We start from the raw sequence: 18,268 nt of genomic DNA on the forward strand, positions 1-18,268 counted from the left end.
TTTATTTTAGCATTTAGTGGCAAAATACAGAATTAAAGATCTCCCAACATTTGCAACAAATGTTCCACTAAATACAGGATATTATTTCGATAATATATAAAATATTGATTAATAAAATATAACAACAATTTTTGTATGACTCTTAAATTGTACTGATTTACTTTATTTTTCATGAACCTAAATTACTCACATGATATTTATGCGAAAAAAAAACTAAAATATTGTTTTCAATCTATAGTTGGTGGCAAATATTATTTAAATATTTTTAACACTTAACAATTATTTGTCTATTTGTTGTTTAATAAATAAAAATAATAAGTTTTCACTTTTAGAAATAGAAATAAAATACACAAACAACATACAACACACATACACATTTATGTATAAATCAATTAGCGTATTAGTACTTCTTGAAAATTTAATGCAATTTTTAAATTGAACTCTTTTTAAAAACTTTATGTAGTTTAATATTTATTAAATAACTCTTTTCATGGTCAAATGAGTAATATTTTTGTAATAAATTTTAGTTTTTCTTTGAACCAAGAAGTTTATTTAAAATTATTAATCATAATGTTTAGTGGACTAAGGTATTGTTAAATGCTTTCGAGTATTTTTAACCAATTAATTGGAGAGCTTAGATTCTAAATCATTTGAGTTCAAATATATATTATATATTATTAAAAAGAAGAAGAAGTATATTTATGTATATTCAATCAATGTTTGTAACACATCTAAGGGGGTGTGGTGTACTTTGCATGACATCAAAACGCGCGAAGTTGTCATGTGGATGTTGTTTTTTATAACAACAACATTGTGGTAAAATCACTGGTTTTGGTTTTTCGCGAAGTACATCGCACCTCCCTAAATGTTGGTCTAATACCCATAACACTATATATATTCTAATTTATCATTAGATGCTAAAATTTTTTCAAAAATAATAGTCTGTTTTAAAATCTTTAAAGAAATATATTGCAAAAGTAAACAACTTAATGTCGGGCGTGGTGCCGTCTATGTGGACAACGTTGCGCTGTCACGTTACATAGTGTTGTCGTACGTATGCACATATGTACTTTGAGCACTGATGTTATTGGAAATTATAAACACTTTGGTGTCAATTTGATACCAGATGTGTATATTTATTTTTCAGTCTATGTATATATAACTTAATCATAAACTCAGAAGCCATATACAGGAGGTTCTGTTATATGGTTGATTTTAATCATTTTCAACTGGCTTCGTCCCTGGCACAATAGAAGATCATGTAAAAACATCAGATCTGTGAACCACGAAATAAAAGATTTAGAAATTGTATAATATATAACAAAAAATTATAAATTTGTATCAAAGCATATGTATATCGTTGTAAAAATATTGAGAACATTATAGAACAAGAATAGAACAATTATTTCAACTCACATCCTGTGAATTAAAGAGTCACGTACTAGTAATTACTATATTAATGATAAAAATTTCAAATCTATTTAAACTAATTCGACAATATTTGTATCTAACAGATACAATCTATTAATTTGTGAATATACAACTACAATTATTGTCGAAAAAGGCACTATAGTTAAATAGCAATTTACAAGTGTCCTAATGGTTTGTAAGTCATCAATTTGAATTCTTATTGGAATTTCTTCCAGTTAATTTTTCTATTTAAAAAACTACAAATGTTTTCTTAGTATTCGCTTACAAATCAATTTTATCAAAAAACGATTTAAAATTTAATCTACTTTTCACAATATTAGGCTTTCATATACAATGTGTAAAAGAAAATGCCAAAAAAGATATATTTTTCTTAATTTAGTTTTTATACATTTTGTTTTTCCAAAATTTATTCGTTTTTATTTTGATGTTTTTTAAAATCCTTGAGGAATCAGCATTTACTAATTAAAAATTAACTATCACATAATTTTCAGATGTCTTGTCAAAACGGTCACAGTGAACCCATAAATATTCAAACGAATGGTAATGGTAGTAGCGCACACACGAATATAGATGAAACCGATAAAAGTGGACTTTCTATGAATGTGAGATTAACAACAACCTCGTCTATAGATCACCCACCAGTACCACCATCTCCAACAAAAAGTTCTTCACTTAAACGTAATACAAGTCACGGAAATCTAATGCCGGCCGAAACTAAAGAAACCCGAGTTAAGGTTATCTATACGGGAGGCACTATAGGAATGGTGAGAAATGAAAGAAATGGTAAGTAAAGTCTTTGGAAAAAACTATTTAGAAAGAATACTTTAAACACCATTTTTACAGTTTTAGCTCCTATACCCAATGCTTTGGTTAAACGTATACGCAAATATCCCAATATGCATGATGAAGAATATGCTCAGAAGAGATTTGGCCAGTCGGCCTCTATGGCCCCCTTAGTTTTACCCTATGTGAAGGGTGAAAGTAATCGTGTTATTTATCAAATAACGGAATATATACCTCTATTGGATTCTAGCAACATGACCATGTATGATTGGGCTAGAATAGCCAATGACATTTATGTAAGTAAAAATTCAAAGGCCAAGGAAAACAAATTCCACTATATTTCTGCTTTTTTTTAGCAATCTTATGAATTCTTTGATGGCTTTGTGGTTTTACATGGCACCGATACTTTATCCTATACTGCATCAGCCTTATCATTCATGTTAGAGAATCTCGGCAAAACTGTGATAATAACCGGTTCTCAAATACCCATTTTTGAGACACGCACTGATGGCAAAGATAACTTTACCTCGGCTTTAATAATTGCTGGCAATTATGTTATACCCGAGGTTTGTGTTTTCTTTGGGAATAAACTGATGCGCGGCAATCGTACTGTTAAAGTAAGCTCCTGTTCTTTGGATGCTTTCGATTCGCCTAATGTTCCTGCTTTAGCTCATATTGGCATTAATGTGGATGTTGATTATAGATTAATCTTTAGACCCTGTAAGATTTCGAAATTTTTTGTACATTCTGAATTAGATGAAAATGTGGGCATTTTGCGCATATTTCCTAGTATTTCTACCTCAACATTTAGAGCATTTTTGGCTCCACCCATGAAGGGTGTTGTTTTGCAGTCATTTGGTTCTGGTAATGTACCAGATAATCGTAAAGATTTGCTTAAGGAATTAAAGGATGCCTCCGAAAGGGGAGTGATTATAGTAAATTGCACTCAATGTCCTAACGGTTCGGTGTCGGAAATCTATGAGACAGGAAAAGTATTATTTGACCTAGGTGTTTTGCCCGGCTTCGATATGACCCCCGAGGCGGCCTTAACTAAATTGTCCTATGTATTGGGTAAAAGTGAATGGCCTTTGGATATAAAGAAACAGGTAAGAGATTAGAACAATTGTAAACAATTGAATATTTTTAAAATTTTCTATTAAATTTTTACAGATGATGCAATCAAATCTAAGAGGAGAACTGACTTCTACTTCAGGACCTAAAATGGAAGAATACGATCTAGTGGATGCGGTGGCCAGATCTTTGCATTTATCTTCACCCCAAGAACTAAGCCAACTGGGCGCTACTCTATTTCCTGCTATGATGAACGCAGCTGTTGTAGCCGGAGACTTACAAAAGGTTTGATTGACAGTAACAAGTTTTTTTCTTTTAATTCACAAATAAAAACAAAATTTCTCATTTACCATATTAGATCAATAACCTAAAAGCTTATGGCGCTGACCTTTCGGGAGTGAATCAAGATCATCGTACTGCTTTACATTTGGCCTGTATCGAAGGCAATATTTCAGTGGTTAAACATTTGCTATTAAATGGTGTCTCTGTACACATAAGAGATCGCTATGAACGCACCCCTCTGATAGAGGCAATTACCAATGATAATCATGATATTATACAAATGCTCATTAACTGTGGTGCTCATTTAACCGGTTCATCTAGAGCAGTGGGTGAACAACTATGCGCCGCAGCCGCCAGAGGTTCTCTAACTCGCATCAAATCTTATCAATTGGCCGGAGCCGACCTATCACAACCAGACCCTTCCGGCCGCACACCCCTTCATGTGGCTGCATTGCATGGCCATGAGGAAATTGTGCAATATTTACTTCAATATATGGATACAACAAATGAAACTGATATGTTAGGACTCACCGCTTTGGATTATGCTTTGAAGGCTGACCAGCAAGATGTTGCTGTGATGCTGAATAAATTTGCTACACAATGAGTTGTAAAATTTGCAGGACAAACAAAAACATAAAATAACACTATTAAGTAAATACTTTTACACACACACACATATGTTATACAAAAACACAAACTTTTAAGTAAAACAAATTAATTAAATTTAAATAAATTATATAAAATACATTTTATTTTAGACAAGCACTTTTTCCCGTCACTCTCTTTTGCTCTAGAAAAAAAACTACTATTGATAACGGTAACTAAATACATAGTTGCATTTCTTAGAGAAGGTAAAATGTTGTAATCGAAATGGAGCAGGGAAAATCGGTTAAGTGTGATATTTATTTTTGAATAAGTGTTTAAATTTAAATAATTTCATGTTAATATTTAATAAATAAAATTTATTAATGTTAAAAAAAAAATATTTTAATGCAAATTAGAAATCTTAAAGAGAAGTAAGTAATAAGTAGAGGCATCCAAAAAATATATAAAAAATGTTATGGACATTAAATTAGCAATAAAAAACGAAAAATTCTTTGAAGATGTTTAAAATATGCTTGGTCCACGCAAATAATACAAATTTCGAACGATAAAATTTGATTTATTCTTTCAATTGCAATCATAGTTTCCAATTAATCTTGGTCTTAGTTTTGGAAGTGCCACAAATTGCAATGGTCTCATGAAATTCAAAGTTATCAGTGTTATATTCGATCTAGAATTAAAACAATTTTCGAAAAGATGAACTATAACATTTACTTTACAAAAGAATCAAGCAAAGTTATGCTCTTATTGATGAAATATTTAAAAATATGACCTTAAAAATTTATGAAAAAATGCTTAAATAGTTTATTTGACACATCATAAAATAGCATTTACTCTATAAAAACATGTTTTTACCCTTCAACAAATTTAAACTTAAACTGTGAATTTGAACAAATTTTTAAAAGTTAATGTTTTAAAAATTTCCAAAATAAACTATTAATATCTTTTTACCGACTATTTTTGACTTTTTCCGACTTTTTTAGACTTATCGACTTTTTTCGACTTTTTACGACTTTTCGACTTTTTACGACTTTTCGACTTTTTTCGAATTATTTCGACTTTTCAACTTTTTTCGACTTTTTCCAACTTTTCGAATTTTTTCGACTTTTCGACTTTCTGACTTTGAGCTGGTTCACACTAGGAAACCTTTTTTTTGGAAACTTTTGATTTTTGTGTGTGAGAGAAAGAGAAAGAAATATCAACCATCTGTTTCCCTCACACACAAAATCTAAAGTATCTCAACAAAACTTTCCCAGTGTGAACCAGGTCTTTTCGACTTTTATTAACAAAGTCTACTTTTTTCACAGACGATAGTCGAGTATCGACTTTTTTGGAACAAAATAGTCAACTTCGACTTTTCGGCTTTTTTCGACAAAAAGTCTTGTTCGATTATTCTATAGACGATTTATAGAACCCTACTTAAAACTATTTAGAAGTTGTACGTAAAAATATACAACATATTTAAAATTGCAAAGTCGACTTTTTTCCACAATAGAACAGTACATTATAAACACTGTTTTGCTACTACTAAATTTTTACAACCCAGTAATTTGCTGACGTTCTCGGAACATTTAAAGTTTTTCTCTGGTAGCACTTCAAACAATTTGTGTTTGTGGCAAACACAAAATACCAAAAATACATTGCTGTTTGACAAACCAGAATTTCCTAGGTCGTCAAACATATATATTTCAAATGAGACATCAAACAGAATCTGTTTGAAGTAAAACTACTCTGTTTTCTACTACTATATTTTACAACCATGGGACTTAATTTGTGTGTTTTTTCTTAAATAAATTTTGTTCTATAAAAATTTATGGTAAATTACAATAAAAATTTGTTAAAAATTAATAAAAACAAAAGAAAATTAAACTTGAACATCTATGCTATCAAGAAAATATGAAGTTTTTATAGATTTTGTGTTAAATCAAGCAAAAACATTAATTGAAAAAAAGTATAAAACTAACACGTCAGTACTTTTTTATTTTTTTTTTTTTTCGTGGCATTGAGTTTTTTTGTTTTAATTGATGTGATCATAGTTGTAAAAATATAAAAAAAAACCTATATTGAATATTTAATCTGTTTTTTGGTGATAATTTGCATTTTTTTATTAATAAAGGTTTTTGGGTATTTGTTCTTTTGTTTCATTCTAGTACAAGTACCAATGCAAGTCAACGAAATCTTCAACTTTACGAGAAAAATATTAGTAACAATAACGACAATAACATAAGATTGATTTTAATTATAAATGTTTATTTAGCACATTTAAAGAAATTTGGTTTTTTATTTTTTAATTTTCGTGAGTGTTTACAAGATTAGACATAAAGTAGTTATAGGTAACGATTTAATAAACAGTAGTTTACCATGTCGTCCGATACAAACGAACAGCAACAACAATTGCAGGAAAGTTTCCTCCAACAACAGGTAAGTGAAAGTGAAGTTTAAAGCGATTTAAGACTGTCCTTTTATGGCGTTTTCCTGCATCCCATTATACTCATGTCAATAACATTAAAAAAATGTATTTTGCATTATTAATTTCCTTTCTTTTTAGGAAAAAATATCCGCCCTAAAAGAGCTAGTACGTAAATCGGGAGCCGCACATGGTTCAAGTAAATCAGCCGCTCAGGAAAAAGTAAAAAATATAGCGGAAAGACTGCTGAAATCGAAAGCAAAAAGTAAACAAGGTTTAAATGTTTCCACCTACACGACGACAGAAACGCCCACAGCCGAGCTATCTTTTGTGGCTCAGGATCAGGCAAATATGTTGTCAATTTCACAGGGGCAATTTCCCCTACAATCGCCAACACCCAACTTTGCCTCAACACCAAATCCTACACCCAATCCAACACCTTCTAAACCGTCAACAACGCACATAGCTAAAACACCCTCCATACCATACTCCCTGCAAAGCAGTGAAAAAATTGCTCTAATGAGACAACAGTTGGAGCAAAATAAATTGCGAATGGCTCAGAAAGCCTCGAGTAAACAGCATTTAGAGCAATTGGTTTCACAGCTAAAAGATAAATTCGAAAGCACCCAACAGTGTCTGGAGGATACTACCGAATTGGGTAGATCTATGTCAGATTTAAGTAATTTAGTCCACTACACACCCGTCACTCGGGAACGACACAAATCTGCTACAGACTTAAGTAGTCAAAACTTTAGTCTGGAAAAAGAGCGCATCAAATTCCTAGAAAATCGTTGTCGTCTTCTAGAAAAACAGCTAGACAAGGAAAAACAAAACAATCAACGCAACAATTCAGCCAATGTGTCCAGCAACACTAATGAACTAGAAGTCAAAATATCAGATTTAGAATTATCTTTGCAAGAGAAAGAAAAAGAGTTTGCAGCTAAAGAAACTAGCTATAAGGAAGAACTCAAGAAGTTGCAAAATAGTAGAGAAATAACAGATTTTGAGGCTTCCGAAGAAAATGCTAAACTATTAAAAGAAAATGAAGAATTAAAATTACAAATAGAAAAAATTAGCAAAGAAAACAATCAACAAGACTTGCAACAGCAAATAGATTTATTAAATCAAGAAAATACACAACTGAAACAGCAACTGGAAACTCTCAGCAAGCAATTGGAAGTATTTACTTCAGACACAACTGAAGAAAATTCAACCGCACAACTTCAAAGCGAAATAGAAGAGTTAAAGAAACAATTGGAAACTTTCAAATCTAAAGAATCGGCTGAAACCCTGGATATATTGAACGAAAACCATTTACTAAAACAGGAAACTGAAACCCAATTAAAACGTATACAAGAGTTGAATGAAATAAATGATGTTTTGGAAACGACAAGATGTGATTTAACTTCCAAATGCACCGAGTTGGAAGAACAAGTCAAACATCTGCAGGCTGATGTTATAGTGGCGCAAGAGAAACTACGATTGTCCGAAGAAAAATGTGCCGAGTTAGAGCACAATAATAAAAATTCACAAACAACTTCTTCCTCCTCAGCAGTTACCTCATCGACAGATATCGACAGCCAAGTTAAGGCTGAAATGGCCAAACAAATACAAGAACTTATGGATGAGTTATTAGAGGTGAAAACGGAAAATTCTAAACTTAAAGAAACCTTAAATGAACAAGAAAAATTAGAGATTAACGACAGTTCTATTGCCGAAAAACTAGCCAGCTTGGAAGCCTGTATAGAGGCTCAAAGAGAGGATCTACTGAAATCACAAGAATCCCAAAAGAAATACGAAGAGGAATTAATGGAAAAGACCATAGAGTTGAATGTATTAAATGCCAATTTCAAGGTTTTAGAAGAAAAATTGGAAAATTCTTCTAAATCCAAACAACTGTTTTCCTCCAGTAGTTCCTCCAACCAGGACTCTAACAATCCAGAATTGGAAATGGAAAATCAACAATTGAAACAGAAACTAGATGAATCTAATAAAGCCATGATTAAGCTGAAATTAAAATGTAAACAAACTGAAAAACAAATTGAGAAATTGAAAAAAGGTTCAGATTTACATGCCGAGGTGGTAAAACTTAATAAAGAAAAAGATAAATTGCAGCAAAAGATTACCGAATTGGAAGATGAAAAGGGTCAATGGCAGTTGACACAAATGGAAACTTCCCAAAATAGCACCAAAGAAGAAATCGCTCCCAAAGAAGACCTGCACAAAAAATGCGAAGAAAAAATTGAAAAATTAGAAACTTTGGTAAAAGAAAAGGAAGTTTTATTGGAGTCCTTAAAACAAGGAGAACAATCCCGTGTTACCTCCGAACTGAGTGAAATACAATTGGAGGAACAAGTCAAGGAGCTGACAGAAGAATTAACAGCTCTTCGCAAAGACTTGGAAATAAACGAACAGAAATTGCAAGAATCTTTGGAAACTAACGAAAAAATCAATAAACAAAAAGATGAACTAGATAAAAAACTAGAACATTATCTTAATGAAAACATAGAACTCTTGGACAAGGTAGAAAAACTTTCCAAATCCTCATCTTCAGCAGAATCTATAGAAATTGTAGAAAGATTAACACAACAGGAAAAACAAGAACTGGAAGAGTTTAACAAACGTTTAGGTGATTCTAGTGAGGAGACAACCTCACACAAGGAGGCTGTCAATGAATTGACACAAACCGAAATAAGTCCCGAAATAACAGAAAGTCTAAATAAATTACGCGAAGAAAGTTCTGAGCTAATGAACAAAATTGAATTGTTTACCACAGAAAGAAGAGAAGTATTGGAGAAAATGGAACTTTTAACCACAGAAAATCATGAACTTTTGCAACGCATAGAAGATTTAAAACAAGAAAAGAAAGATTTGGAAACTAAGTACACACAACAAGTTGAAAACTACGACGAATTGCAGACCAAGTTGAACAATGTAACAAAAGAAAAGGAAGCTTTGAACTTGCAAATGCAAGACTTTAAGAATCAAAAAGCACAACTATCACAAGAGTTAACCTCTTTGCAGCAATCTTCCGAGGTGGTTGCAGCTTTAGATAATGGTGAGACCTTGTTTGAAAAATGTGAAAAATCCTTATCCAAACTCTATGGAGAACTAGAAGCATACCGCAAGGCCAACGATAAAAAGAGTAAATTTAATGTTTCCAAAAAGTTAGCCAAGGAGGCAGAAAATGCCCATTCACAACTCAGCGAGTTGTTGCAAAAGGTTAAGGAAGCCAGCAGTGCTGTGGAAACGGTAACGGTTGTTGAAACGGTGGTGGCAGTAACAGCTCCTAACGGTAAAGCTTTGGCTGAATATGAACAATTAACAGCACAAAACAGAGAACTTAAAGCTACCATACAAGAATTGCGCCGTTTGTTGGATGAGGCTAGAGATCAACAAGAAGACCAAAGCGACAATAGATTTTCTGAAGAAAGACAAGCCATACAAAACGAAGAGGACAAGGAATTAAGCAATGAAACCAATATAAAGTTGCAACAATCCCTGCAGCAAATTGAAGAATATGAAACTCAATTAAGCGAACTACAATCCCGGGTAGAAGATCTTACACGAGAACTGTACGAAGCTAGAACAGGACTGGATGAAAAGTCAACTGAGATTACTGAACTTAACGCAGAAGTAGCCAGCCTTAAGAAGGTAGCCGAGGACTTTGATCGCACTATCAATGACAAAGAAATGACACATGAAAAACAAGTTGAACAACTAACCAGACTACGCAAACAACTTGAAGCTAAATGTGATACCTACGAACAAGAAATGGAAATATTGCAAACTTTGGTGAACGAGCAAAAACAACAGCTTATAGAGGCATTTAAGGAGCATGAACACGAAATGAATCTTAAACTTTTAGAGTTACAGCAACATGAAGAGAAAGCTCACGAATTAAAACAAGAACTGGCACAACTCAAACAAACTTCTGCCCTACAGGGTACAGAGCTGACACAAGATTTACAAAAAGAATGTGAAAAACTTAAAGAATCCTTGAAAATTAATAAACACTTGGTACAACAACAAGTTGAGGAGTTGTCCAACAAACAAGAAACTATTGATACGCTCAATCAACAAATTATTGATCTTTACAAGACAATGGAGGAAAATGCCAACAAAATTATTGAAAAAGAAGATGAAATTTCCTATCTACAGGAATTGTTGGAGAACAATAAACAGCAAATGGCCAGATTAGAGCAAACTTATAGCGAATTGCAAAAGCAACATCAAGATCTTGTTTTAGTTAATCAACAACAAACAGAACAACTAAATCAACAACTCGAACAGTTGTCTTCCCTAACAACTTGGCAACAAAAAGTTAAAGATTTAGAGCAACGCAACAAAGAACAGTTGGATAAACTAAAGAAATATGCCGCCAATTTAAAAAAGAAAGCCCAACAATGTTTGGATTATGAAGGCAAATTGAAATTACTAGAGACTCAAGCTCAAACTAACAATAATGCAGAAGAAGTAGAACTTCTTAACAGGAAAAATGTACAACTGCAAGATGAACTTCAAAAGTCCCAACAGCTTATGCAGGAAAAGTCTCAAGAATTGGATAACATTGTTAGTGTCAAGTTATCATTGGAACAACGGGTTCAACAATTACAACAAGAGTTGAATAAAAAGGAACTTGCATTGGAGGAAGTGCAACAACAAACTTCTTTGGAGATTCAGAGCATGCAAGATGAATTGCTTTTGTTAAGAGAACAAATGAAAGAAAAAATGCAAGAAATCGAAGAATTCAAACAGACTCTAACCGATAAGGACTCAGAAACCCAAAAACTGCAAAAAGAAGTACAATTGGCTGCCGTACATTCTGTGGATACAAGTGAAATCGAACAATTAAGATCAGATCTTCAAACAGCACAATTAAATCTACAACAACTGCAAGAAAAATCAGCAGCCGAATTAGGAGCTGCTCAAGCCGCCATACAAAAACTTGAGGCTGATTTGCAAACAGCCCAACAAAACTCATCATTCACTTCCGACTGGGGCGACTTTAATGAAACGGATCAGTTAAAGGAAGAGCTGCAATGTACTCAAGAAAATCTAAAACTAAAAGTAAAGGAAATAGAAGAACTAAGACAATCGTTGATGGCAGCTCAGGAGCAATTAACCGATTGGGGTAATGAGTCTTCAGTGAAGAATGCTGACTACGAGAACTTGAACAAAGTTCTACAAGACAAGACTGCCAAACTTGAAAGAGCTGAAAACACTATGGAAGAGTTGGAAAACGAATTAATGACCTTAAGAGAAAAAGATTATGAAAATTCACAAAAAATTTCAGATTTAACTAAAGAACTAGAAAGTGCAAGACTTAGCACACAACAGATCCCTCAAAACAACGAATTAGAAAACAAATTACAAGTGCTAACCGAAGAACTGAAGGCAAAATCTTTGAAATTTGAAAAATCCAAAGCAGTTATAAAAGAACGCAATGGTCAAATCCAAAGATTGCAGGCGCAACTTAAGGACTTGCAAGAAAAATTAACAACCTGTCCCGAAGAAGAGATACTTTCTCCTACTACACAACATCAATTGGATGCTTCCATACAGCAGCCGGTAAGAGAAGAACTGGAAGCTCTTCAAGATGCCTACAATAAGTTAAATGAAAAGTACAACAGTGAGAAAGCCAATTTCCAAGAAACTATAACCCGTTTAGAAACATTACACGATGGCATACAAGCTAAATTACAAGAGGATATGTCCTACATAGAAACCCTCGAACAAGAGAATAATACATTCAAAGAAAAGATCTGTCGTTTGCAAGAATGTGTTTCAGGTTTTGAAGAGCGTAGAGCCTCCATGGAACGTAAGGTTAATATTATGGATGAACAGTTACAAACTAAAGCCGAGGAACATCTTAAGGTGGAAGATGAATTAGTATATCGTCTCAATATGCTTTCCGAACATGATGAAGTCATAGCTCAACGCTTATTGGATTCACAAAGTGAGAAGGAAGTCATAGAAGAGAACTATCGTAAACTCCAAACCGATTACAATCAAATGCAAGCTCAGTACCAAAAATTGGAAAAAGAATTCAATGAGTTTAAGTCTACAGCTAGTGATAATTATGATCAAGAATTAAACACTTTAAGGGAACAGCTAACAAAGGCTGAAGCTGATATGGAGCGACAGAAGGCTGTTTATGATGGAAAGTTGGCGGCTAAGGTCACAGAGCTCGATGAACTTGAGTGTGAACTCAGCGAACAACTCGATAAAATAAATGCTGAAAAGAGACAACTATCCGAACAGCTAGAACGTATGACAGATGATTGCGCCGTCCATCAGAATGAAATATTAAGACTACAAGAGAATCTTAATACCTTAGAACAAGCTAAAAGCGAGCTGGAACGTGAATCATCTTGGTTGCGTATGCAAACCGAGAATTCGCAACAAGACCTTTATGAACTACAAGAACTACGCATGCAGTCTATGCAAGATAAGACAGAAATTGAGAATCTTAGGCACCAAATTGATACATTATCCTCCAACCATGAAAGTGAACTGCAAGCATTACGCACTCAAATAGCAGAGTTAGATACCTTGCGCATGCAAGTCGGCCAGAATCAAACTGATGACCAGGTATTCATAGAAACTGAAAATAAGAGATTGACAGATCTTTTGGCTGAAAAAGAATCTATTATAGAGAACTATCAACGCCAGAATTTGCAATTGCAAATGGCAGCTGCAGCCGCAAGTTCAACTACCTCAAATCAACAAGATCCATTTGCCTTAGCCTTTGGCTTGCCTGCACAAAATGCAACAAACAACCAATTGCCTACAAGTGATAATAACAGCAACGAAATAGAACGCCTTAACCAAGAAGTACAAGACAAAAATCAGCTAATATATCGTCTACAACAGGACTTGAACAATTTACAGGCTGAATTCAATGTAGTTAATGATGCCAATCAGGAAATGCAAAGTCAGTTAACAGAACGCCAACAGGATGCCGTAAATCTACAAACTCTGCAAAGTGTAGCTTCTGCTTTAACCGAATCACAGCCTACAGATGTTATTCCCGCTCCCCCTATGTTCTTTACAGCAGATACAGCCGTTAGATCACCTTTCGATGACTTAATACAAGCCTCCCATACCGCGGAATCTGCTAATGAAATTTCCCTAGAACAGCCTCCTACCATCGAAGATTTACAACGTAATGTCTCCGATTTGGAAAAACATGCTCAAGATTTAGAGCACAAATTGGCCACGCGTAATCAAAGAGAATCCGAATATGAAGACAAGTTAAGAGATTTGGAAGCTCGTTACCAAGAGAGAGACCAGCAATTACAACATTCCCAAAGTGAATTACAAAAAATTCAAGCGGAATTGGCCCAGCTTCAGCAACATCAAGCGGAGTTGCTTGCGCAGCAACACGAATTGCATGAACTGAGAAATCAGGTGGGCTCCCTAGAAAGTTTATTACACAATAAAGATCAAGAAATAACCCGCATCAAACGTGAACAACAGAATGAAGAACATCTTAGAAAGACTATGCCTACTTTAGAAAGTCAAATTGTGCCTACTTTCCAAGATCCAAAGATACAACCTACTTTAGACATGTTCTTTGGAAATTCTGCACCGGCTCCCGAATTTGAGGTCTTCACTCTGCCTCAGCAGTCCACTGAACCTGTTGTAGAAGAAATTATTGTGCCCAAGAAGGCCTATTTGTGTCATCCTGAAGAAAAGTCTCAGCCAGCTGCCCAAGAAACGCCCATAACTACGCTTGATTTGGGCGAAGACTGGGGTGATTCGTGGGGTAACACAGAAGCCACTGCAGAAGCTGAACATTTTGCTAAACTCACTGCCTCTACAACATCAAGTGCTCCTGTGTCTTTAGTGCCCAGAGAACAACAATTGGAACTACAAATGCAAGATCTAAATGAACGTTTACAAGAGCTGCAACTGTCCTTAGAGCGTAGTGAAGAACAAAAGAAAGAACTACATGTCAAGTCCGGTAAACTTATGAAGAAACTTAAAGAATACAAAGTAAAAATAGATGAACTCCAGTCTGTGGCCCAAAATAAAGATTATCGTAAATCAGCTTCCATTGAATCTAATTCCATGTTTGATGATCTAGTACAGGAAGAACTAAAGAGTCAAATAAAGACTTTAGAAACACAACTTGAGGAGCAAAAGAAACATCAAGAGAGTTTCACACTAGAAAAGGAAAAATTGCTTAAGAGAATCGATGTTTTAACCGCCGGCAATGAACGCATGTCAGAGATGAAGGAACGTCAAGATATGGAGGTTCAAATGTATCAGGCGCGTATAAGAGAACTGCAGGATAAATTAAATACTTTAGATGATTGGGGTAATGAAGATAATACACCTAAGGATGCTCCAAAGCAATTGGTGGATGAAATTAAACATGAAGAAGCGGAGAAAACACATAATATTTCACCAAATGATTTAACCGAACTACAAAAACAAATTTCCGCCTTAACCCTGGAAGTGCAAGATCTCACTGGCGATAGATTAGAGCTACAGGCCTTATTGGAAGAGGAGAAGATGAACTCCACCAAAGCTGAGCAAACAGTAGCTTCATTACGTCTACAAGTGCAGACCTTAGAAGAAGCTAAACTTACAGAACAAAGTGCTGAAACTTATAAATTAAACAATCTTAAACTTGATTTGCAAAACCTTCAGGAAACCTACAATACTTTACTGAGCAATAAAGAAAAATTGGAAGCTGAATATAAGATCCAAACTGAAACATTATCGCTGTCGCAAGCCAATGAGAAGAGACTTCAAGCTGAAGTTGACACATTACTGCAAGAAGTGGAAACCCTCAGAGACACTCTCAATAATACTAAACAAAGTCTAATTGATTTGGAGGCAGAATTGTCACTACTCAAAGAGCAAAAAGAGAAACAGATTGATGAAGTCAGCTCTAAAGAGAAAAAGTTAAGTATTGATTTAATGAAGCAGGAGATTGAACTATTGCTCACACAAAAGCAAACTATAGAAGAACAAGCAAATCAATTGTTAAAGGAAAATGAGGCACTGAAATTGACTCAAAAACCTTCGGTGGACATTCAAACATTGGAGGAGAAGTTGCAGAGTTTAACAGCAGAAAACGAGTACTTAAAGTCAACCAGCAACAGTAGCAGCAATAATGAAGAGTTGGCGGCCATGTTGCAAGAGAAAGAATCTGAGATTTTACACTTGAAACAACGTATCAACGATTTAATGAACGAAGATCAAACGGAGAAGTTGGTCTTGGAGATACTCACCAAAAACCAGGAAATACACATGTTAAAGATGCAAGTCAAACATCTCGAAGATGATAAACACGAATTGGAAAATAATCTTTCTTTGCAAATAACTAAAGAAATGCAAGCCAACAAGGAGGAAACTCAAATCATTCAACAAGATGATAAGCGAGTACAGGAGTTAGAAGCTCACATTAAGGCTATGCAAGAGGAGAAAACACACATGGAAGAAGAATTGCAGGTTCTAAATAATCATGTTTTAGAATCCCTGCAATTAGAGGATAAAATGAAAGCTCTTACTTTGGAGTTGGACACCAAAAACATAGAAATCTCTGAATTGCGCAAAACAGTGGAATCGTTGAAATCTACTGGAGAAACTAGTAAACCCGAAGCTGCCTCAGTTGATTTTGTAGCACTAAATAGTCAATGGGAAGCCATTGTGGAACAGCGCTGTGGTGAAATAGCTAAAATGTGGCAAGAACATTTGGCCCAGAGGGAAAGAGATTTCAAAGCAAGCGAAGAACGACTTAAGGAAGAAATCTTAGCTTTAAGAAATAATCAAGCTGCTAACCTAACCATCGAAACAGGACCTCAAGTTATATCAGTAGAAACCACTTCCTCATCCACAACCGCTACAGAATCCACCACCGCTTCGGGTACCACCTCGGCGGAAGCCTCACAAGATGGTACACCTTTGCGACTGCGATCTGAAGATCCCGATTCAATTATAGAAAAAATGCAAGCTGCTTTAGAATCCCAAGAAGTGGAAATAGTTACTCTTAAAGAACAATTGGCCATTCGCTCGGCGGAGTATGCCCGCTTAGCTGCACAATATGATCCCTTCAAACTACGCGACACCTCTTCACACAGTTCGGTAACAGCTTTCTCGGAAAATCGCCGACCAGCTGCTGTCGAAGCGCCAATGGTGTCAAAATCTGAATTAGATTTGGCCATGTATATGCTGCATCAGCGTGATATGCGTTGTGAAGAAATGACTTTGGAAATTGTCAATCTTTTAGCCGAAAGAGATACACTGCAATTAAAACTGTCGAATACTTTGAGGCAGTTGGAAGCGAAAAACACTCAAACAGGAGGTTTAACTGAAGGTAAAGTTTTATTTAGTATTTATTTTTTCATTAGAAACTGATTGTTTTAACATTTATTAAATTTCAGCTACGGCTGCAACAGGAGCCGCAACTTCTTCACCTTCTGAAAATGCAGCCAATACCTCAGTTGCGGGTTCGACTGTGGGCATTGTGGCTGAAGATGACTTGAATGAAAAGTAAGTGGTATACTGTCTAATATTAAGGAAGTTTTTCATTATTGAGTATGTTATTTTCTTTAAGGCTTTCCCAGTTACAAACTGTCAGCCATTCCAAAGACAAGATTATCAAAGAAGAACGTGAGCAACGTATACGTCAAATTGAGAAATTACAACAGGATGTTGCCAAAATGCCACCAGCTGCTGTTTCGGAATTAATTGGAAGCGATTTATGTAAGTAACAGATTTTTGAATTCTAAAATAGATTTTTTACAAATCAAGTTTTGCCTCTAGCTCAAACAAATCAATCGCCTTCTACCGTCTTACTAAACTGGCTTTGGGGCAGTAAAAGCGGAAATACTGGTGGTTCACCATCTGGATTTTAAATTGTCCTCGCTGGAAATATCCCTTAAGAAATTTAAATTTGTACCTTAATTTCTAAAGCATTAAAATTTACGTTCCATATTTGTTCTCCGTTCTTCTATTCTACGATTTCTTAAATCTGAATTTGTAAATATTAGATAAAACGTATCATCATTGTCTTAATTCCTAACAAAATTAATTTAACTTTCCTTTATGTATGCTGTTGTTGTTGATTAACAAGCAATTACTTGCATTCTATAATAATTTTGTTTAGTAATTTCTTTGCAATCATTTATATATTCAATTTATTATAGAAAACTTATTATTTTTTTGTTGTAATCTTTTTTTATTAAGTTATAACTTTATATGTATAATTAATAAATGAAAAAAAAAATCACAAAAAATATTCTACTAAATATTTATAAATGAGTTACAATGAAAAAAAAACTATGTAATTAAAACTCGTTATTTAGTAAAAAATATCATAAATTTAGTTATTAAATAAAAAATATTTGCAATTAAACATTGGTAATAATAAAATGTTTACAAAAATTATTTAAAATAATAAAATATTGTTTGTTTTGTGGATTGATTAAATCGATCAAGTTTTAGTAATGTTTTTCTTGTGTTTTTACTTCATTAAATTTTAGATTTTTTATTATTTTACTTTATTCTTTATAAAAATCAAATATTTCGTACAAAATTTAATGACTATTAACAACCACATTTTTTATATGTAGTTGGCAATGCAAACAATAGTAACTGTAGTTTTCATATGTATATACATGTGCTGTCATCTTTTGTCAATTATATGCAAGTACAGGTGCTGCCATATTATGT

The 18,268-nt window shown here is 34.0% G+C and overlaps 2 protein-coding genes across 3 annotated transcripts; both read left to right on the top strand.

Moving 5' to 3' along the window:
• Positions 1-1,857: 1,857 nt before the first annotated feature.
• Positions 1,858-4,550, top strand: LOC111677882 (L-asparaginase). 2 transcript variants are annotated; one of them, XR_006940302.1, is made up of 6 exons: positions 1,858-2,214; positions 2,275-2,510; positions 2,571-3,320; positions 3,385-3,570; positions 3,644-4,271; positions 4,326-4,550. XR_006940302.1 is itself a non-coding variant. In XM_023439088.2 (5 exons), the coding sequence occupies exons 1-5, from the start codon at positions 1,923-1,925 to the stop codon at positions 4,169-4,171; spliced, it is 1,992 nt and encodes a 663-aa protein (XP_023294856.1). In that variant the 5' UTR covers positions 1,858-1,922; the 3' UTR covers positions 4,172-4,550. The 2 variants fall into 2 exon arrangements, 1 of the variants encoding a protein (XP_023294856.1); XM_023439088.2 differs by having other exon boundaries at positions 3,644-4,550.
• Positions 4,551-5,829: 1,279 nt separating this feature from the next.
• On the top strand, positions 5,830-17,675 carry LOC111677889 (protein lava lamp). The gene is made up of 6 exons (XM_023439094.2): positions 5,830-5,986; positions 6,321-6,591; positions 6,719-16,910; positions 16,978-17,086; positions 17,151-17,299; positions 17,360-17,675. The coding sequence occupies exons 2-6, from the start codon at positions 6,532-6,534 to the stop codon at positions 17,449-17,451; spliced, it is 10,602 nt and encodes a 3,533-aa protein (XP_023294862.2). The 5' UTR covers positions 5,830-5,986; positions 6,321-6,531; the 3' UTR covers positions 17,452-17,675.
• The last annotated feature ends 593 nt before the right edge of the window (positions 17,676-18,268 follow it).

Source organism: Lucilia cuprina, chromosome 3 (genome assembly GCF_022045245.1).
Source record: "Lucilia cuprina isolate Lc7/37 chromosome 3, ASM2204524v1, whole genome shotgun sequence".
Lineage (NCBI taxonomy): Eukaryota > Metazoa > Arthropoda > Insecta > Diptera > Calliphoridae > Lucilia > Lucilia cuprina.

What these genes read in the sequence shown, in the direction of transcription:
- LOC111677882 (XM_023439088.2), top strand. Translation starts at nt 1,923, where the DNA reads ATGTCTTGTCAAAACGGTCACAGTGAACCCATAAATATTCAAACGAAT. An exon ending in GAATAGCCAATGACATTTAT is followed by an intron (nt 2,511 to 2,570) that starts GTAAGTAAAAAT and finishes GCTTTTTTTTAG; the next exon opens with CAATCTTATGAATTCTTTGA. An exon ending in CTTTGGATATAAAGAAACAG is followed by an intron (nt 3,321 to 3,384) that starts GTAAGAGATTAG and finishes AAATTTTTACAG; the next exon opens with ATGATGCAATCAAATCTAAG.
- LOC111677889 (XM_023439094.2), top strand. Translation starts at nt 6,532, where the DNA reads ATGTCGTCCGATACAAACGAACAGCAACAACAATTGCAGGAAAGTTTC. An exon ending in GAAGATGACTTGAATGAAAA is followed by an intron (nt 17,087 to 17,150) that starts GTAAGTGGTATA and finishes ATTTTCTTTAAG; the next exon opens with GCTTTCCCAGTTACAAACTG. An exon ending in ATTAATTGGAAGCGATTTAT is followed by an intron (nt 17,300 to 17,359) that starts GTAAGTAACAGA and finishes TTTTGCCTCTAG; the next exon opens with CTCAAACAAATCAATCGCCT.